Genomic DNA, 21,699 nt, shown 5'->3' on the forward strand with positions numbered 1-21,699 from the left:
AAATTTTTTTTCTTTTCAGAAACAAGTCTGAAAAGTAGAATACATATTTGTACAATAGTTCTGACTTACAAACAAACCATAATTTCAAATTTTATTTAATTGAAAATTTTAATTTATTATTTATAAATTAAATTCTCTCACACCATTTACGGTATATTTAAAAAGTTTATAAATAATTAAAAAGCTTTCATGCCTTGCACGGGCTATAAGTTAGTACAAATTTAAGTATGTAAACTACAAGTCTACAACAATACTCCTTATATCCCTTCACTATTTCATATTTTATTTATATTGAGCTCGACTACATAACAAAAATATATTAATTTTAAATAATTTCATATCATCCAAATTATTAATCCTAAAATTTTCAAATTCAAAAAAACTTTAAAAATATAAATCAAATACTCCGAATCATGTGACGAGTCTGGCCATACAGAGATTCAGCCTGAACCAGATCCTGTTTCTCCGCCCATTCTCTCATTTTATCACTTACTCCCTACGCGGATTCGTTCATTATTTGGCACATATTATAATTTATTTTTAAAATTTTATTTTTTTTAAGAAACTATTTAAAAAAATAAATTATAAAACTATACTTCAGAGAAATTGCATACTGCTCCTCCCGCGTCTAAAACTCAAGAAGAGAAAGGAGAGGGAGAGAATACTTTTTTACATTATTTCTTTTTACGTTATTTTTTGACACACATTTTGAGATTTTTATGATGTATAGTCCAAAATAATTTTAAATTTTTTTTTTCTGAATAGAATTTTGTCGTTTGAATTTTTATGTGAATTTTTATCTAAAATTTTTTAAAAAACATTACTAAGCTATATTTTATAGGAACCCCGAAACTCGTAAACATAAACTATTTGTTGGGCAAGGAGTACAATCTTTCACAGTAATTAATAATCTTAATGCACTTTGTCACGGACCTTTTTTTTTTTTTTTTTAATTTCATTCTATTATGGTCGGGACATATGAAATGGTTAATTTTAATGATCGAACATCCTGTTCTGACCAATTTTTATATTGATTGATCGGATAATAAGATTAAGAAAATTATACAAAATACTAATTCTCCTGTACATATATAAAGGCCTCAAATAGTTAATCGAAGTAAAAACTATATTTTCAGCTTGTGTAATAGTTATATACAGAAAAGTTGAATAAGATATAAATATATATATATATATATATATTATTATATGTTGACAAATATAAGATGTATATGCTCACGAATATATGAAGAACACAGCACAGAAAATGTGTACATTGAGTTATGAAAACTTGCAGAATAAGAGAGCTCTGAGTTTGTTATATACAGCAGGAATGTAACTAACTTTCAGTTACACTCTAATGACTATATAGCCCCTAGCTAGAATAGTAAAGACTAATGTATCCTTCAACACGCCCCCTCAAGCTGAGCTGGGGAGGAGACAGCGCCAAGCTTGGACAAGAGATAGTTTTGTTGATGAGCAGAAAGTTGCTTGGTCAGAATGTCAGCAACTTGTTCTGTAGTAGACGCATGTTGTGTATGCAGCTCACCAGTTTTGAGTTTGTCTCGAATGAAGTGGCAATCCACTTCAACATGTTTGGTACGCTCATGCAGAATAGGATTAGCAGCCAGTGATATAGCCGCCTGATTGTCACAGTAAAGAGCAGTAGATGGCAGATTTTTAATGCCCATATCCTTCAACAATGCGTGCAGCCATGTAATTTCACACAGAGTCATAGCCATCGCTCGATACTCGGCTTCTGCAGTCGATCGAGCAACAACAGCCTGCTTTTTACTCTTCCATGAAACAGGAGAAGAGCCAAGTAAGATACAATAGCCAGTAGTAGAGCGACGTGTATTGGGGCAACTAGCCCAATCACTGTCACAAAACGCTTTCAGTTCAACTGCAGAAGATGCAGCCAGTAAGATACCCTGTTGTGATGTTCCTCGCAAATAACGAAGCAATTTCTTAGCAGCCTGCATATGAGTAGTTGTGGGCTGATGCATAAATTGGCTGAGAACATGAACTGCAAACGTTATATCTGGCCGAGTGACTGTGAGGTAGATCAACTTGCCCATCAGTCGTTGATATTCAGATGGATTTGGCAGAGGATCACCTGTATGTGGAGTTAACTTCAAATGACAATCCAAAGGCACTTTGACAGAAGAAGCTGTGTCCATATGGAACTCTTTCAACAAATCTACCACATACTTATGTTGAGAAACAAAGAAACAAGCTGGACTCCTCGCAATTTCCAGACCAAGAAAATAATTCACAGCACCCAAATCCTTCATATGAAATGCCTGAGAGAGCATTTTCTTTAGTTCATCAACAACAGATTCACAATCACCAGCAATAAGAAGATCATCTACATATATTAACACCAGAATTGTAGTAGTGTCTGTGATTTTTGTGAACAAGCTAGCATCACTCTGAGATTGATTAAAACCCAGTGAGAAAAGAGTGTCTGATAGTTTTTTGAACCATTGTCGAGGCGCCTGCCTCAAACCATAGAGACTCTTCAGTAATTTGCACACCCATCTAGTTTTGCGCTGAGCTGGTTTAACAGTATTCTGGCCAGTTACAATTCTACTGCCAAGAGATGTATAGCCCAGAGGCAAAGTCATATACACATCTTCATCTAGATCTCCATATAAAAATGCGTTTGTCACATCCATTTGAACTGTTATCCAGTTATAAACAGCAGCAACAGACAACAAGGCACGCACAGTTGACATCTTTGCTACAGGAGCAAACGTCTCCTCATAATCCACTCCATATTGCTGTTTACAACCAAGTACCACCAATCTACTCTTATAACGTTCGATGCTACCATCAGGTTTAAACTTAGTTCTGAATACCCATTTACTTCCTATGGATTTCTTGTTTGGAGGCAGCTCCACAATTTCCCAAGTTCCATTACGTTCCAGAGCATCAAGTTCAAGATTCATAGAAGCAACCCAATGATCATGAAGTACAGCTTGAGAGAAGAATTTAGGATCTTCAACTTGTGGAATAGTAGCAAGAAAGCAGCTAAAATCAGACGAAATCTCACACAAAGCAGACTGAGCAATATTTGCAGCTTTGTTAGTCACAGTGGATGTATATTCTTGTAACCAAGATGGTGGTTTAGTTGCTCTCTGAGAACGACGAAGTGAAGGTTCTGTCAATGTCTGATCAGAAGCCTGATCAGAAGCCTCAGAAATATTAGGTGGTACAGTATTAGTCTCAGATGGTGGAGCAGCACTACCAGATGAATTAACAATTTCATCAAGATCAATACTCACAGGAGGAGTTGGCATTGGAACAGGCAAAGGTTGCATATATGAATTTGGAGTATTAGAATTTAAAGGAAACAAATTCTCATGGAACTCTGCATCTCTGGAAACCAGAGTTGTATTAGAAAGAAGGTTGAGAAATTTGTAACCTTTTTGCAAACCAGGATACCCCAAGAAAACACATGGTATTGCTTTTGGTGCAAACTTATCACTTGTAGGTTCTGGATTAGCCACCATAGCTAGACACCCAAACACTCTAAATTCAGTATAATCCACAGCCTCTTTAAAAAGCAATTCATATGGAACCTTGTGATTCAAAGCAGCAGTTGGCAACCGATTCATGATGTAAACTGCTGACATGACACAGTCTCCCCAGTACATTATGGGTAAACCTGACTGAAAACGCAAAGCTCGTGAAAGTTCCAGAATATGACGATGCTTACGCTCCACTCTAGAGTTCTGTTGAGGTCTATATGGACAGGAAGTCTGATGAACAATGCCATGTTTTTTGTAATACGCAGAAGCATGAGCATCAGAAAATTCCGGAGCATTATCAGAACGAAGAGTCTTAACTGAGGACTTGAAATGATTCTTGACATATTGTTGAAACACAGTGAACCTCTCCAAGAAATCTGATTTGTGTCGTAAAAGATATACCCAAGTCATGCGAGTGTGATCATCGACCAATGTAAGAAAATAGCGAAAATGACCTCTTGTGCTCACCTTGTAAGGACCCCATGTGTCCAAATGAACAAGGTCAAATGGCTCAGCAGCATGACTTGTACTCCGCTGGTATGGAAGCTTAGCAAATTTAGCAAGTGGACATGTGAGACAAGTCTCAGCATTAGAATCTGCAGTTAGATGTTTGAACTGTGGCATATGATTCATTGTAGGAATGATGCACTCAGTTGGAGTGAATGTAGCATGACAATCATTATCTTGAGCTAGTTTCCGGATGGACAACAGATTATGATTAAACGTAGGCACATATAACACATCCTTCAAAAACAATCCATTCTGCAGTGTCAAATTACCAATGTGAGTAATTTTTGCAATACCACTATTAGGCAAATTGATGACACTGTTAGGAGGTGCTTTTTTAACATCAACAAGCCTATCCAAGAAGGCTGTCATATGATCCGTTGCCCCTGTATCCTTTATCCAGGTCTGATTATTTGTAGCTGCAGAAGTCAGACAGCAAGTCACCATACCAGAGAATGAGTCATCAAGCTCATCATCAGTATCAGTGTGAGGAATCAACTTTAAAAGTTGTTGCAGTTGCTGAGAAGTTAAAGAAACATTCTCCAGAGTATCAGTAGAACCAATTTGTGCATTATTACTCATACGCTTGTTTCCAGAATTAGTAGAATTGTTACCAGACCATTTTGAATGACTAGCTTTACCCCCAGCCTTCAACTTATGCTTATCATGCCACTTAGGATATCCAATTTTCATCCAACATCTATCAGATGTGTGCCCTTTCTTGTGACACACTGAACATTCAAAGACAGTCCCTGTACCTGAGCTTCCTTGACTAAACATAGCTACACTATCAAAATCAGATGAAGACTGCACAGAGTGCAAAACCTCATGCTGAGACTCTTCTTGTTGAAGAGCTGCACAAGCAACTTCAACAGTTGGAAGAGGCATCATCATCAACAATTGACTCCGTTGAGATGCATACACCTCATTCAAACCGTTGAGAAACTGAAACAGCTTGGATTCATCACGCAAAACATTGATTTTATTCAACAAAGCCAAGACCTCAGGTGTAACAACAGACACAGCAGGCAACACATTCAAACAGTCAATTTCTTCCCAAATACAAGTCAATTTTGTATAATACTCAGCAATTGTTAACTGACTCTGTTTCAACTCAAATAGATCCTTATTCAATTTATACTTTCGTGAACCATTAGTAAGCAAAAATCGCTTCTCCAAAACATTCCAAATCTCAACAGCAGATGTCATATAGAGTATGGAATGACGAATTGATTCAGAAACATTGTTATGAAGCCAGGAGATTACCAGATTATTGCAAGTATCCCACTGTGCAGCATCAACAGGATCAGTTGTGCTTTTTAACACGCTTCCATCTACAAACCCTAACTTGCGCTTCGCAGCAAGCTGGATCTCAATCGAACGCTTCCATGAACGAAAATCACTCGCACCTTGAAGCTTCGATACAATCACAGATGTAGGTCCATCTGAAGGATGCAGAAACAATGGATTCTGCATATCACTAAACGTAAATCTACCTCCAGCCGCCATTAAAGCAAGAAGAAAAACAGCTCGGAGTAATCACAAGGCAAGAAAATGAAATACACTACACTCGATCTGCATATACACGCTCTGATACCATGTTGACAAATATAAGATGTATATGCTCACGAATATATGAAGAACACAGCACAGAAAATGTGTACATTGAGTTATGAAAACTTGCAGAATAAGAGAGCTCTGAGTTTGTTATATACAGCAGGAATGTAACTAACTTTCAGTTACACTCTAATGACTATATAGCCCCTAGCTAGAATAGTAAAGACTAATGTATCCTTCAACATTATATAATAAAGTTTCTTAGAGTTCATGTGTGAGTAGAGGCTCAGAGTCATCCTTCTTAAATTTGAATAAAAAAATAATTTAGTGGTTCGATTTTTTTAAATATTTTTAAAATCTGACAAACTAAAGATTATGTTATATAACGTAACGTAAATTTTTATAAATGACATGATGTTATGTTGTGTGGTTATATAAATGTATAAAGTAAGGAACACGAATACATGATACTTGTTTCAGTTTCTTATTTATATTTTGCCGGTAATTAATATTATTTTCTTGCATTATTCTTTAATAACTCGGTTAATTGTTTAGGTAATTAGGTGCGAATGGACGGTAGGCATCACAAGAACATTATAAAGAACTAGGGTGCCCGACGGTCGGTTTGGACGGGTTATTAGCAAATTAGTAACCCAACTCAATTAGATCAGTATTATAAAGTTTGAACCCATCGTAAACCTTATCAAAGTCGAGTTGAGTTGGGTTGGTTCGGTTTGATCGGGTTAGTCGGGTTGATTATAAATAAAATTTAGTGTAATATAAATTTGTTTTTGTTGGTGGATGATAAAATAATTTAGAAGTTTAAGAATTAAAATCACGTGCTAACTTAATCTTGTATGCAATTAGACAATTGATCACCATATATAAACATCATAATATAGTACAATCTAAAAAACTAAATTACCTTACATACAAATTGAACATCATTATATTAAATATAATTCATAATTTGAGTATGTAACATATTAATATTAGAAAATCTTAACTCCCAAGTCCATTAGTAAACTAGTAATATGGTTCGTTAGTGCATAATATATGTCGGGTTGGAACGGGTTAAAAAGTATCAAAACTCTAACCCACCCCCATTTAATTCAGTTTTTTAAATATTTAACCCATTTAAAATTCGGTTTAATAATATCAGGTTGGGTCGTTTAAAACTAAGGACGGGTTGGGTCAGTTTAATCGGTTTTGTCGGATTATGGGCATCCCATAAAGAACCTTAGAAATGACAGGAACACAAGAGTCGAGACTTAAAAAGAAAAATGAAAACCGTAACAAAAAAAATGTAAAATTGCACGAACGCACGAGTCAAGCAAGACTCGGGGGCTTCCCTTTCCTTGGAGAAACTATATAAAACGGCTCCCGCTTCTTTTGCTCCATCCCCTAGCAATTCATTTTCATTACAACAAAACAACAAAACAAAAACACCCACATCAGACTCACACAACTCTCTCTCTCTCTCTCTCTCTCTAAAACCACGTCCATGGAATCTCCCGCTCGATCTTCCGTCATCATCGTCGGCGCCGGTATTTCAGGTAACCACGTCACTCTTCATCATTCATCTCACATTCCCATACTCGTATCTTTTTCGAAATAACGAAACACGCGTCTTATATTTGACAAGATTCAAACTCTCGACCGAACATAAAAACGTGTACATGTTTGTTTATAGGTTTATCGGCAGCAAAGGTGTTGGTGGAGAATGGAGTAGAGGATATAATAATATTAGAAGCGTCGGAAAGGGTCGGAGGAAGGATTCGAAAACAAGAATTCGGCGGTGTGTCGGTGGAGCTGGGAGCCGGTTGGGTTGCCGGAGTTGGAGGGACTAAAATAAACCCTGTTTGGGATTTGGCTAAACAAGCCAATCTCCGTACTTGCTTTTCTGACTATTCCAATGCTCGTTACAACATTTATGACCCCAGGTATCTCTTAACGTCTGCATACGTCTTACCCTTTCATATTCTCTCTGCGAGACGGGAATATACTATTCTTCTTTAGGTATCTCTTAATGTCTCTGTACATCTTACCCTTCCACAATCCAGTTTACGGGATGGGATATGCTATTCTTCTTTAGTTATTTCTTAATGTTTGCGTACATCTTATCTTCCATGGTCCTGTTTACGATGAGATATACCATTTTTCTGTACATGTTTATGTGAATAATTTCGTGTATGTGAACACGTTTTGTTACCGGAACTTATTTTGACTGCTCATTATTGCGTGTAGACATAGAATCTATATTTGTTTAAGTGCACACACGTGGGTTTCCACACTTTACTTCAATAAGCTTTTGCAAGGACTAACGATTAGTCTTTGGTTTTCCCATTAGCTCTTGGTAAAAATTTAAATTTATGTAGTTAACTAAGTACATTTTTGTTGATACTTTCATGATACTGTTACTAATTGTGTTTTGTTTTTATTCTGAAATTACATAGTATTTTCCTATTATTCATGGCGAGATTTTGTTACTAAGAACTCGGTGATTCATGGAGACATGGTTTATTCGAAGTTGTTATATATTTATATATTTTGCTTGTTATGATTAGTTGATTAACGATGTTGTTTGTATTGTATACAATAATTATAGGATATACAGGAATAGTAATATATACTATGATAATTTTTCCATTCCATTGTTTTTTACGTCTGATGTTTTTGTGTTTTTTTGATAAGGCGTTTGATATTTCTTTGTTAGTGGAAAGATTTTCCCAAGTGGAATAGCAGCTGATTCATATCAAAAGGCGGTGGAATCTGCAATGCAGAAGCTAAAGAATGAAGAAGAAAAAAATGATCTTGATGGTACCAAAAATACTGATCAGCCATGGTATTCCATATTTCTCGTCTTTATTTTTACAAGCATGAAGCATGTCTTTATATAATCTTACGAAATTGCCTATAAGTTAGTTTTTTTATATTTATATTTACATGTTAAATATGTTGAAGGTACTAAGATTATGTGTGCATGAGGGTCACTAATCAGCCCTCTTTTGGTTTTTGTATTTGTAGTAGTCCAGAAACACCAATAGAGTTGGCTATTGACTTTATCCTACATGATTTCGAAATGGCAGGTCAGTTTCAATAATCTCCTTAACTCTATTATTCTTAATATTGGTATATGAGAAAGTTAAAGGAAAATCAAAATGGGGTCTTGTGTTTTATGAGTTGCCCAAGTACCCTATTAAGTGGACCTTACAACTTTTCAATTCATTTTCCTTTTTCTCATACATATATTTCTCTACAATGTAGACTGCAATCATTATCACAGCAAACCAAACATGTTTAAATATGAAAACTTGCAAACTAAGAATTGGGTTTTTGTTGTAGAGGTTGAACCAATATCTACATATGTCGATTTTGGGGAGAAAGAATTTTTAGTTGCTGATGAAAGAGGATATGAACATCTGCTATACAAAATGGCTGAGAAATTTCTTTTTACATCTGATGGTAAAATCTCAGACAGCAGACTCAAGCTCAACAAGGTAAGGGGAAAAAACCCAATAAATCATTCTTTTTTTGTTTTGATTCGAGATGGGATATGACAGTTCTTTTATGTGCCAATTGTAACGTGACACTAGAGATGGGCAAATGTGATAAATTAAAAAGAAACCGATAGAAAGTATATTGTAAAAGAGAAACATCTATGTTTAAAAAAATGACTAATAATCTTTTCTCTTATGCATACAATTGATTCATTTGTCCTTTTATATTGGTATTGCTGCAGATAAGGACTTTATTTAATTTAAATTTCTTTTTCAAAACTAGTATCTTTTTTCATGTCAAGCTACCTGTTTTGTTGTTTGGGTCAACTTACTTTGGCTTCTTACATTTATTAATGTCTGCATAAAGAATCTCTTGGTTTTGCTGTCTTAGGTGGAAAAATGATGGCTTTGTTACTTACTATTGTGGTCTTCAGTTCTTCTATGCTCACCTAATAGCCTAATTCTTTATAGTTTTTGGTTTGTTTATCAAGCTTGTGTTTTTGGTGGTTGATTATCTATTAGTCAGAGATTCGAACTTAAAAATTGTTTTCGAATCGTGTAAGTCTGGTTTTAGAACATTTAATTGAATAATCAGATGAAATGTATATATAAATCCTTAAGATGCATTTAATATTTAGAAGAAACTGTTGTATCTAGCATGATTCATGTATGCTGCATGATTGGTCATTCTTAATATGTGACGAAGAGAGTGTTGCATACTGTCCTTAAAAATGATTTTGATTTAGGAGTAACAAATTTCTTGTTAGATTCTTGCACTTGTGTGAGCATGTCGTCTTGGTAAGATTTATACAAAAATCAGGTCATTTCGTGTCCCCGTTATTGAGAACTCATCTCCCAGGAGAGTGACATTTGATCATGTCATGTGTTTTTGGCAATGAAGAACAAAGATTTTGATTGAATTATAGAGTAATTTAGATTTTAGAACTTGATATCTCTGTTAAAGTGAATAAAGAAAGGAGAGGACAACTGAATTAAGACAACAAAGAGTCCTTACTGTGTGTTAGTGGGGGCAGAATGACACCATCTGGGGGTGGGGGCAATGTCAATCTCTGTGCCCTTTCAATACCAATGTTACACAAATGCATTAGACAAGAAAGGAAGAAAGAAAAACATATATAAATACATTATGATACGTACACACAAATATATCAGTGTCATATTGATAATGATTTCACATTGCACTAGCAAGTAGGCCCTGCATGTTTCACTATCTTCCCATATTGTCTATATTATATGAGCCATCTTTCCCTATTTCCCTACTCTACTTGTAGGTACAGTCAAGCCCAAGCTGTAAACTATTAACTTAAAAACAAGGGGATGGTCATATAGAGGTCTTGTCAGTTTCTTCATTTGAAATGTGGTTTGGTTGTTTCCTGTATTTTTACTAGCTGTGGTTAAACTAAAAAAAATTACAATGAAGTGATGAGGGCTCGGTGTTAAAGGCTTATCCTCTGTCGATCTCGGATCTGGGGTTCGATTCTCCTTAAGATATAATCACCATCACAGATTATTAGATCATATATATTCCCCTCTTTTACTGTGAGTAAAAAATAAAGTGATTCATATCTGTCTAAATGTGTAATTTTCTAAACAGAACCTTTGCACTATAACTTAATTTACCTACCCCAGATTAATAACATTTTTTTTTATACATTCACTCATTCCTATACATTGGTTTATTCTTGCACAGAGTTTCTTAGTTTGACTTCTCAGATTCTGAGGATGCTTAGTTGTTGCTTGGAATTATATATAATTTGACAATGTCATCTTACTTGATGTATGTGCAGGATACTAATTGAAAATACAATTGGATTACTTAATTATATGTATGATATTGTTTGCTAGTCTCAGTGGCTTATTTATAATTGTTTTGATGAAAATGTGGCAGGTTGTTCGGGAATTACAGCACTCGAGAAACGGTGTTCTGGTGACAACAGAAGATGACTGCACTTACCAAGCAAATTACTTGATTTTGTCAGCTAGCATTGGTGTTCTCCAAAGTGATCTCATTTCCTTTAAACCTCCATTACCTGTACGTATGACTTCCTACCAATACTCTATCAAGTTAATGCTAGTTATTGCCCGCTATGCCTGCGTATTTGGTAAAGGTCAATTTTACTGAAGGAATTTAAAAACTTACGCACACATGTCCTCGCTGAGGTTTGGTTTGTCGACCTCTTGTTACTCGGGGAGGAATATCCACTAGGCCAAGTCTAGCAGATTTTTCATGCTTATTTCATGCTGAAAACATAAAGGTGTTAGATCTTAATGCATAATGGAGGCTCTATAGTTTTTACATTAATCACATTCCTGCTCATAACAAACACAAAGACAAAAAAGAAAGCCTGTATGATTTCGACAAATAATTGGTTACAACCGACATTAGTCATGGACCTGGATCCTTTAAGTAGTGATGATGATGAGCCTTATTCCTGATATTTATCATACAACTATGTATGAGTAAAAACTGAAGTAAGATTGCTTATACTATTATAGATTACATTGGTTTGATTTCAGAGTGTACCTTAACCTGATCATGTTGAATATTAGGACCACACAGTCTAGTAAAAATCACCAAAAAATCTAGCTATATCATATGTATTGTCAATCTTTTATATATGTAATGGCTAGGTTTCATTCAAATGGCCCCGCAAAAAGGATACTGTTGGGCCATCGCTAGAAATTGTCTCTTATAGGTGGGAGAACCCTATTGGTCTGTAGGACTGAGTATGCTCAAGCTTTTGATCCTAGGTTATTAAGTTTTTTTTCATTATTAATAACTCTTGCTGGAACTTTGAGTATACCTTTTTTATTAAATTTTTAGACTTATCCTTATATTATATCATATTTCTTCCGTTCCTGGACTCCTGGTGGTCTCACTTGCTTATGTTCCTAGTGGTCGTATTTGATTATGCATTTACGATATATATTATAATTTGTTAGTTTTATATATGTTAAAATTGATAAATATATACTACTGCATGCTGCCACCAAGTGCGACTGTATTTGAATGAGCTGTTGTATAGTTGAATCAGTGGGCTTATGAGCTGGTATAGTAAGTTAAAAAATATCACACATGTATCAGAATGTGGGATGATACAACCTAATAACAGCTATATTCATTTGTTTTATACCATTCTATATGAAAAAATTAAATGACTGTTTGTATCTTCATATGTATCCTTCAAGTCTTAAAGTAACAATCTCAGTCGATGAATTAACATGGGACCTCCTTTAATAGATAGGAAATATAAGTCATTGGATACTTTTTTTTTAATGTAGAGCCTACTTCAATGCTTCCAGCTCTTAGTTGTTATTTTTTTAAAATTTTTTAAAGCATATTATACTTTTCCAAGACTGGACCTTAGGCTCAACATTTTATATTGAGATTATAATATTTTATACATTATTGATTATTGTTTGCAATCTTTGGTTAGGCTCAATATATTGCCAATCACTCATTAAAGACTGCAGAATTATACTTAATCACATCTTGGTCTTTAAAGTGTTCGTATACGGAAAATTTTATATATGTATATTTTCTGTGAAATTTAATTTAAGTTTTAAATTATTAATAGTCGCATAGTCCTACCTTACTTGTCTAATTTATAAACTAATGCAATATTAAATGATGAACAGAGGTGGAAATTGGAAGCTATTAACGAGTTGGATGTGATAGTTTACACAAAAATTTTCTTGAAATTTCCATATAAGTTCTGGCCTGCTGGGGCAGAAAAAGAATTCTTTATGTATGCTCATGAGAGGAGAGGATACTACACATTCTGGCAGGTTAGTATATTATATACTGTATATTTCCAGTATGACATCAGTTTTTCTTAATTGCACCAGAATTGTTCAGTCTCTATATTACCGATGTTTGTCATTATATATGGTGCAATTTTTGTTATATAATTTGTTTAACGAGTATGATGAAAGATTCTACAGTTGAGGTAGTTGCACAGTATTTTTTTTGATTTTTTTGAGACTAGGAGTATGTTTATCCCCCTCCCTTGTGAGTGTGCATTTAGTTTTGGTTGTCGTTAATATCTTTATACAAGTTATATTAATCTTACATATTCAAAATGCTGCTAAAAATGGCCAGTTCAAGTAACAGGCAGCTATTGTACCTGGATACTATTGCTTGATCTCAGATAGTAAAGTATAGAAATTTATAAACCTCTCTTATGCAAACATAATTATTGCAGCATCTACATTGCTGTCTTTGACTATTTTAAACATTATAGTACTTAATGTGCCTGTCAGTCTTAGTGCAGGTAATATATATTTAGTTAGTTGCACCAGAAAACCAAAACCAAATCTTTGCCAACCATTAAAATGTGTATTTATAGTAATTAGGTTGCAAAGAGATTGTGTAGAGGTTTTTTGTTCACATGTGATGTATCACAGATACTGTTGCAATCGTTCTGTCCTTCACCTATTTTAATATCAAAATCATTGACACAACCCCCTTGAACATATAACGGTTGATGTCAAAGCTGACCTTTTATTAAATGTCTCAAGGTCATTGTTTTTGTTGAACATGTATTAATTTATTAGTTAGCTATCTATATTCTACGAAATGTTTGCTGATCTGTTGCCATCTTATCAGCACATGGAGAACGCTTATCCTGGGTCCAATATTCTTGTTGTGACATTGACAAATGGGGAATCTAAACGAGTTGAAGCTCAATCAGATCAAGAAACACTTAAAGAAGCAATGGATGTTCTTAGGAAAATGTTTGGGCCTAATATCCCGGATGCCAGTGACATACTTGTGCCTCGCTGGTGGAATAATCGTTTCCAAAGAGGCAGTTACAGCAACTACCCAATATACGTTAATCAACAACTAGTTGATAATATTAAGGTACAAATTAATATAATGATATAAGAGCACTCTTTTTATATGACATAATATTGCCATCTAGAATAGTACTTTTGTTCAATCAGAATCATTTAGCTAATTTTACTGTTACACTGGGATAGGCCCCTGTAGGAAGGATATTTTTCACCGGAGAACACACAAGTGAAAAGTTTAATGGTTATGTTCATGGCGGTTATCTTTCAGGTAGTTGTTATTATCATATTTTTTCACTTGGTACAGCTTCACACTAAAATGGCTGTCCAATCTAGATTATTCTAACAGAATCATTAAAAACTAATAAGCAGGTATAGACACTGGAAATGCTTTACTTGACGAAATAAAGGAGAGCCAAAGGAAAAATCTGATACAGCCTTTCTTAGTAGATCCTTTGTTGGCCTTGACCGAATCATTGTCGTTATCAACTCAAGCAGATGCAGTATCTCCGTTGCACAAATGTGATATTCCTACTCAACATTTCCTTACTAGCACCAAATTAGGTTTCTCAGAGCCCATCTTATGACTATGAACCAATGGACCTATTCCACATTGATAATGACGAAACCTGCAACTCCACGAGTGACAGAAATATTTTGTGGGCTCAGACTTCAGAGTAGATACATTACGGTCCATGGATGCCTTTCACATAACAGAATAAATGGCAATGCTGAATTGCTTATTTGAAAACTAGAAGAGAAATGGGAGCGCAGGAAGATAGATGAGGTTGATGGTAGTAATAGTGACAAAGGGTATTTCGTATTCATTTGATTGAAATTTGGTTGCGGGTATACATGTAAATTATTCATTGTAGCGGCAATTATGTGAGGCAAAGCATATATTAGAATTCTTTGATGTACTTGTGACAAATTGGAGTTGCAATTTAGTGACATTGTTTTGATCTATTTAATTCAGATTGCAGTTTTATTCCCATTCTTTTGATCTATTTGAATCAGTTTGTGCATTGTCTTCGAGAGATAGCATATTAGAGCAAATCCTGAACTTACTCTTAGAAATACAGACACAAGAGAACTCAAGTAACAAGCAAGAATGACATAAATTGCTTCAGGTAATTGTCACATCTGGAACCTGCAGTGATAGATTATCTCTAGAGAAAAGCATGCCATTAATTTTTGTAGAAGCATTTTCATTGTTATTATATACATATAAGTGTGTAACATTCTACAGTTTATTATGAAAAGCATTACAATAGCACCCAAGTTATCTGCAAATGCCCAAGTGTAACTTAGAGAGTGTTGTCATCACTAGTAACCTTTTATTGGCCTTCTCTCAGTGTTCTGGGGTATTAACTTGCCAACAACCTTGTCAACAAAGGCAAAATAGACTTCACTCCATGATTTTCTCATTGCCAATATCAAAAATGGCATTAATATGCCAAAGGAAAATCCCAGTCCAATGCTTAGATAGAACCACCTACCAGTAATTGCATCATCAGTTTCTTCGTTCTCATCCGTGTCATCTTCATTTGAATCTGTAACTGAATCATCATCTTGGCACTTTGCTACTAGTGGAGCTCCACAGAGTCCAGAGTTTCCCACAAAAGAAGAATTATCGAAAGTTGACAAGTGCCCCGTGTAAGGAATCCGACCAGATAAATTGTTGTTGGAAAGATTCATATATCCCAAAAATGATAACGATGATATGCTTGGTGGAATGACACTTGAAAGCTTATTACTTGATAGATCAAGAGACGATAACTGGTGCATATTTGATATATTTTCTGGAATGTGACCACTGATTTGGTTTCCTGAAATGTTCAGAACCACTAGGCCACGAAGGTTAGTTATTTCTGCTGGAAAATCTCCACTTAAGTTGTTTTGGGAAAGGTCTATTGAGGTGACAAGAGAAAGTATCTTGGTGTACTTCTGAAATGATCCTTTTGTATTCACAACCAAGCTTTCTTCATAGTAGGCTCCTCTGTAAAATGCAAACTGTAAGAACTTGTTGGTTTTCCTTTCTTCTTCCATGGCTGTGAAGTTGCCAAAGCTTGTTGGAATCGGACCTGTCAGATTGTTATTTGCGAGGTCAAGAACTTGTAGGGAACTTAACGTCGAAAGCTTAGCTGGAATTACCCCAGAAAATGCATTTGACCTTAGCCTAATAATTCCAAGACTGGTGAAACTAAAACCATCACCCAACCAAGAAGGGATAGTGCCTGCTAATCTGTTATCTCCAAAATCAAGTGTTTGCAAACTTGTCAAGTTCTTAAAAGAAATTGGAATCTCCCTGGAAATGTTGTTGTTGTTGAGGTGCAATGACTGTAGCTGCAATAACTGACCTAAAGAGCTTGGCAATGGTCCGAAGAGATTGTTGTTCCCAAGGTCTAGTGCCTTGAGGTAAGAACAGTTTCCTATGCTGGAAGGAATGCTTCCTGTTAGGTAGTTCTCAGCAAGATCAATGACTTCGAGAATCAACATATCTCCTATCGACTTTGGTATTTCTCCAGTCAGATTATTACCAGAAAGTGAAAGAAAAACCAAGTTTGGCATTGATTCACTTATATGTGGAGGTATAGGACCAGAAAATTTGTTTCTTGAAAGATCAAGCAACTCAATTTCAACACTCGGAAGTGGGATTTGCCCTTCGAAGAGATTATTACTGAGATCAATATCAGCAAAAGGAGTAACATCGAAAGGATTAGGTATATGACCTGTTAAAAGATTGTGCGACACATTCAATAGAGACAAATTTGAGGTCATTTCCCAGAACCATTGGGGTATAGGACCGGAAATGGTTGCGTTAGATAAATCAATAAATTTGATCGATCCTTGATGATGTAGCCAAGCTGGGAATGATGGGCCTACGTTACATGAACCCAGATCAAGATTACCAACCTGGAATGGTGGAATCCAGTCATAGCTGACATTTAAAATCAAAGAATTGGAAGACAGGTGCAGTATCCTTAGCTTACTGAGCTTCATGAAATGGACTTCAGTAACAATACCTGTTAACTGATTGTCAGAAACATCAAAACTTGTCAACTCAGAAAGTTGTCCTAGACTCTCTGGTAAAGTCCCATTTAATTGGTTCCCACCAAGACCAAGATCAGTTAGATTCTTCAGAGTACCAAAAGAATCTGGAATAGGACCTTCGAGCAAGTTATACCTCAGACTGAGTTCCATAAGATTGGAAACATGGCCAAGCCATTCGGGCAATTTTCCTACCAGCTTATTATTGCTTAACCGTAAGCTCACTAGACTTGGCAATGGAGTCCTGGAAGAACAGGATTGCAAACCTACAAGGGTCTCAGGTAATGATCCTGTCAAATTGTTACCTGACAAGTCCAGATGTACTAAATTGCACAATTTGCCAATAGAACTTGGAATTTCACCATTTAGGTTATTTGACATAAGGCTAAAATCAGTTAGAAATGTCATGTTTCTCATGGTATCAGGAAGTTTCCCATGCAGGTTGTTTGAAGAGAAATCCAACACCTCTATATTTGTCCAACTACCTCCGAAAAATTTGTGGCTACTAGCACTAAGGTTATTATTTCCAGCAAGGTTCAAGTAACTTAAACTCGGAAGCTCACTTAAACCAAGGGGAATTCTACCATTTAAGCTGCAGTAACTTAAATCAGCATATTCAAGGCTACTAATATTTGCAAGCCAGTGAGGAAATGTTGATTTGAAGGGATTAAAACTAAGGTCTATGGCAGCAAGTGAAGTGAAATTAACAAGCTTGTAAGACGAAAGTGAACCAGATAGACCACAACCTGAAAGATACAAATCAGTTAAAAATGGAAGTTCCTGCAAGATATCAAACCAACTTGATCCGACAAGAGAAAGATCAACTTGGCTCAGTTGAAGATGTTTCAAAGAACGAAGGCCTTGTATCCACTGAAAATCATCAACAGACAAGCTTGAGAAATCTGAGGAAACATCTAGATACTGCAAACTGGAAAGATTTCCAAGTTCAGGAGGAATGATACCACTAAACCCTGATTTTGAAAGGTTCAGATATTGCAAATTTCTAAGAGAACCTAAGAATTTAGGTATCTGGATGTCCTGAAACGCGTTAAAACTCAAGTCTAAATATGTCAACGATTTAAGTTTCAACAGTGCTGGACTAATTTCACCACTTAAGTTCCATGACACATACCGTTTACTTGAATCAGACCCTCCTGGATACGGGCTGTGAAGGTCGATAGATGTCACAGCTCCAGAGCTACTATCACAACCAATACCACGCCATTCACAACAATTGCTGCTTTTCCATGAATAGAGCCGGTCCTCGGGATCATTCAGGCCGTTCTTGAATTCAACAAGAGCTGTAAAATCTGATTCAGAACAATTAACGACTTGAGATTCACAGAAATAAACAGCATTTCTTGCAACTGAACAAATTAGAACAATAACAAGCAAAATGATTGAGAATCTTCCCATGGTTCACTACAAAATGTATATCAGTACTATTGTTGTTATTCAACAGCATTCACACGCTTGTTGTACTTGTACAAGTAATGTTTATCATTAACGAATTGTTAAACAATGTTAGTTGCTATCATGTTAGAGTGCAACACTAAAATTCAGAATATAGAACTCAGAATGTTGACTCCAATAGATTAATTCCATTCGAAAGTCAAGCAGATGTGACACGTATCAATAAATATGTGATTAGAGTAAACGGAATGTTTTAAAAATATGTTTAGTAGGAAAGTTCAGAGTAGGTACTAAGTAAAGCCTGTTCGTTAATTATGTTGGAGTCAACCAGATATTCAGCCTCTTAAAGGGTGCGGTGCCCGTGAATTATGTAATAAATTAGGCTTATTCACCTTACGAGCTAATAATATATTAGTGGAGAATCAAACTCAACCTGGGACGACAGGAGATACGTTAAGTTATCCCAGGAATTTATTTCATCGGAGCAATATGAGATATACAGACTCAAACAAATTAGTCTTAATTTTGTGCGAAAAGTCTGAGTAATGGTAAAATGGACCATATTCAACTCGTATAAACCAGGAGGTTTTTTCAGCCGAAGAACAGAGAGTAAAATAAGAGTGTTTACATTAGAGTACTTTGTCTTTGGCCACCGGAAAACTCGGAAGTACTTCATTATATTTGTAAAACAACATCCAATAGTGAAGCTATTTCACATTTAACCTGTTATAGCTAATTCCCAGTGAACTTTTCTGTGTCATTTACATTCGACGCCTATATTTGCCTCAAAACACAGCCGTTAAGAGTAGAATTAGACCAGAAAAATATGGGAGCTTAAAATGATAATTTATACTAGTATTTTATAATTATAATAATAATTTTATATCTAATAAATTGTAAATATCAAAATATTTTTCCACATATAAATTAAAAGTTCATTTTCATTTACATATACAGCCACTTATACCTAATTTCTGACTTGTTTCACAAGTAACAAAACAATGGCGCTGAGTGGTAACTTCTTGCGGCGGATTCTGGGCGGTGGTTTAGTATGACGCTCCATTGAATGTCGCAGGTCTTTCCTGCGTCTCGCATCAGCTCTCACTTCACCCAAGCTATTCATACACGTCTCTCCTTCGATTACTGATGAAAAGATTAGAGAAGCCTTTGCCCCCTTTGGGAACCTTCGCTCGGCCAAAGTCATTAAAAACAAAGCATTGGCTATCGTTACTTATGATACTATACAAGAGGCCGAGAAGGCTCGTAAACGAATGCATTTCAGACGTTTCGGTGGCTTTTTTCTTCTTATTGAAAGTGAGTCTGAATTTCTCAATCCAAACTACGAGTATCCGCAATCCGGCTGCTATGTGTATGTGGACTTAGATGACTTGGATGATTATGAAGGCGTGTTGGATTTAACTACCCGTGATAAGTTTCGAGAAGCTTTTGCCCCTTTTCTTGGATGCAAGAATCCGTAAGAGAACGGGAATGGTAAGATATAGTACTAGAGAGGAAGCCGCGAAGGCTCAGGATGCCCTGGATGAGAATCGGTTGGGCTACAAACGATCCGAATATGAAAAGTATGAGGTGAAGAAACAAATCATAAGAAAAGGGGACGTGATTAGTTTGAAGGATATTCTGTTCACGAAAAACAGAGATTACCTGGTGAGAATAACAAGGAACGTGTCAAGGCTGAGCATTTGGAAGACAAGGTCGTCGTTATTTATTTTCTGCCGTTATATTTGGATTGTCCACACCAGTCAGAGCATTACATGTCGGTGCTCAAGGAGGTATATTATGATCTGCCAAACAATTCCTTTGAGGTTGTTTTGGTAGCAAATCGTCAACGCCATTATGGCTTAAAACACGAATATCTGGTCAGGCAAGAGACCCTGAAAAGCTTTTTGAAGATTTATTTTCTAGCATGCCATGGACTGCTATACCATATTCAGATGCAGAAACCAGGAAAACTATGCAAAGAAACTTTGGTTGTGGTAGGCATAAAGAACACTTTGCATTAACCATGTTTGTCGTTGACCCAACTAGCTTGGTTTTGCAATGTGATTCTGGGTATGTTTTTGGGGAATTTGGAGCCTCGGGCTATCCTTTTAGTGACAAAAGATTAGAATTTATGCTAGCGGAAGATGATGCAGCCGCTAAGCAACCCTCCTTGAGAACACTCTTGGCAACCTCTGAGCGTGATTATGTCATTTCAAACAAAGGACATAAGGTATCTATTGAGACTCTTGAAGATAAGGTTGTAGCCCTTTATTTCTATCATGCTAGAAGTGCCAACCATTATCTAATTGAAACACTTAAGGTGGCGAAAAATAATTACAAATTTGAGGTCGTGCTCCTCTACATTACAGAGCCAGATCTGTGTGATGGCAGAAGTTATGGTGAAAATTCGTTCTGGAAGGAGTTCAAGACTATGCCTTGGTTGGCGCTGCCATTTAGAGACGAGTGTTGTAAGAAGTTAGGGCGTGTCTTCAGGCAATCAAATAATGATGCAGAGGGATATGATAAGCTTGTGATCATTGGCCCTCATGGGAAATTCATTGAACCATTTGGTGCTGACATCTTGTTGGAGTATGGTATTTCAGCATACCCATTCACCTTTAGTAAAGCTGTGGAGTTGGAGATTGAAAAGATAAAGCAACTGAAACTGGAGAAGCTATGGGATAAGAACACTGTCTGTAGAAGGAACAATGGCTCCCAAGTTTCTTTTTCTGAACTTTGTGGGAAAAGAGTCATGCTTGTTCTTGAGAGGATCGGAGGCAGGAAGAGCGATTTTTGTGAGAGCTCGCCAAACGCCTATTTCTTAATAATGTTGAAAGGAAGGTATCTTCTGACGAAGGGTACAGATGATGAGTTTGAAGTGATCCGCATTTTAGCTGATAATCTTGAATTTTCCAATGGTCGACACTTTGACCTTAAAATTGAGGGTTATTCGACTTCACTTGAAGGGGATCTGGGAGATCATAACTGAATATCGTGCCTTGGAAGTGAGTTGCTGGAAAATATATGTTCATCTGATTATTGGTATGGCAGTTCCATTGATGATTCAGACGAATTCCTTCCAATCTTGGCCTTCGATTGTGATGGAAGACTTGTGAGAAAAACAATTCTTCCTTCATTTGAGGATATTGAGTTTCCTTTTTATCCCGGTGGTTTGGAAGAAGAGATGTTATCTCAGCTAACAAAACTCATGACTAATGAGTGTAGCTAATAACACTTCTCAAACAATGTTATGGTGCCACAAAGAAAAAGTCAGAATGTTGACTCCAATAGATTAATTCCATTTTCAAAGTCAAGCAGATGTGACA

General features: G+C 36.0%; 3 protein-coding genes across 4 annotated transcripts; 2 read left to right on the forward strand and 1 right to left on the reverse strand.

Annotated features, from left to right (window-relative positions):
* The first annotated feature begins 6,943 nt into the window (after positions 1-6,943).
* LOC108200790 (polyamine oxidase 1) lies at positions 6,944-14,903 on the forward strand. Of its 2 annotated transcripts, none has more exons than XM_017369042.2 (10): positions 6,944-7,150; positions 7,288-7,537; positions 8,311-8,439; positions 8,625-8,683; positions 8,940-9,094; positions 11,004-11,147; positions 12,755-12,904; positions 13,725-13,979; positions 14,099-14,180; positions 14,282-14,903. In XM_017369042.2, exons 1-10 carry the CDS (start codon positions 7,099-7,101, stop codon positions 14,494-14,496), a joined length of 1,491 nt encoding a protein of 496 aa, XP_017224531.1. In that variant the 5' UTR covers positions 6,944-7,098; the 3' UTR covers positions 14,497-14,903. The 2 variants fall into 2 exon arrangements, with proteins under 2 accessions (XP_017224531.1, XP_017224530.1); XM_017369041.2 differs by having other exon boundaries at positions 6,948-7,150; positions 8,622-8,683.
* Positions 14,904-15,096: 193 nt separating this feature from the next.
* Positions 15,097-18,470, reverse strand: LOC108201262 (receptor-like protein EIX2). The gene has a single exon (XM_017369552.2). It carries the CDS (start codon positions 18,374-18,376, stop codon positions 15,236-15,238), a length of 3,141 nt encoding a protein of 1,046 aa, XP_017225041.1. The 5' UTR covers positions 18,377-18,470; the 3' UTR covers positions 15,097-15,235.
* Positions 18,471-19,861: 1,391 nt separating this feature from the next.
* LOC108201263 (probable nucleoredoxin 1) lies at positions 19,862-21,362 on the forward strand. Its single transcript, XM_017369553.1, has 3 exons — positions 19,862-19,960; positions 20,029-20,163; positions 20,256-21,362. Exons 1-3 carry the CDS (start codon positions 19,862-19,864, stop codon positions 21,360-21,362), a joined length of 1,341 nt encoding a protein of 446 aa, XP_017225042.1.
* The last annotated feature ends 337 nt before the right edge of the window (positions 21,363-21,699 follow it).

The sequence above is a fragment of the Daucus carota genome, chromosome 9, assembly GCF_001625215.2.
Source record: "Daucus carota subsp. sativus chromosome 9, DH1 v3.0, whole genome shotgun sequence".
NCBI classification, from domain to species: Eukaryota; Viridiplantae; Streptophyta; class Magnoliopsida; order Apiales; family Apiaceae; genus Daucus; species Daucus carota.

Bases quoted from the DNA above. Each gene is read 5' to 3' on its own strand.
- LOC108200790 (XM_017369041.2), top strand. From the start codon at position 7,099: ATGGAATCTCCCGCTCGATCTTCCGTCATCATCGTCGGCGCCGGTATT. The intron at 12,905-13,724 runs GTTAGTATATTA...CCATCTTATCAG, and splicing joins GATACTACACATTCTGGCAG to CACATGGAGAACGCTTATCC. The intron at 13,980-14,098 runs GTACAAATTAAT...ACACTGGGATAG, and splicing joins AACTAGTTGATAATATTAAG to GCCCCTGTAGGAAGGATATT.
- LOC108201262 (XM_017369552.2), bottom strand. From the start codon at position 18,376: ATGGGAAGATTCTCAATCATTTTGCTTGTTATTGTTCTAATTTGTTCA.
- LOC108201263 (XM_017369553.1), top strand. From the start codon at position 19,862: ATGGTAAGATATAGTACTAGAGAGGAAGCCGCGAAGGCTCAGGATGCC. The intron at 19,961-20,028 runs GTGAAGAAACAA...CACGAAAAACAG, and splicing joins CCGAATATGAAAAGTATGAG to AGATTACCTGGTGAGAATAA. The intron at 20,164-20,255 runs GTATATTATGAT...ATATCTGGTCAG, and splicing joins ACATGTCGGTGCTCAAGGAG to GCAAGAGACCCTGAAAAGCT.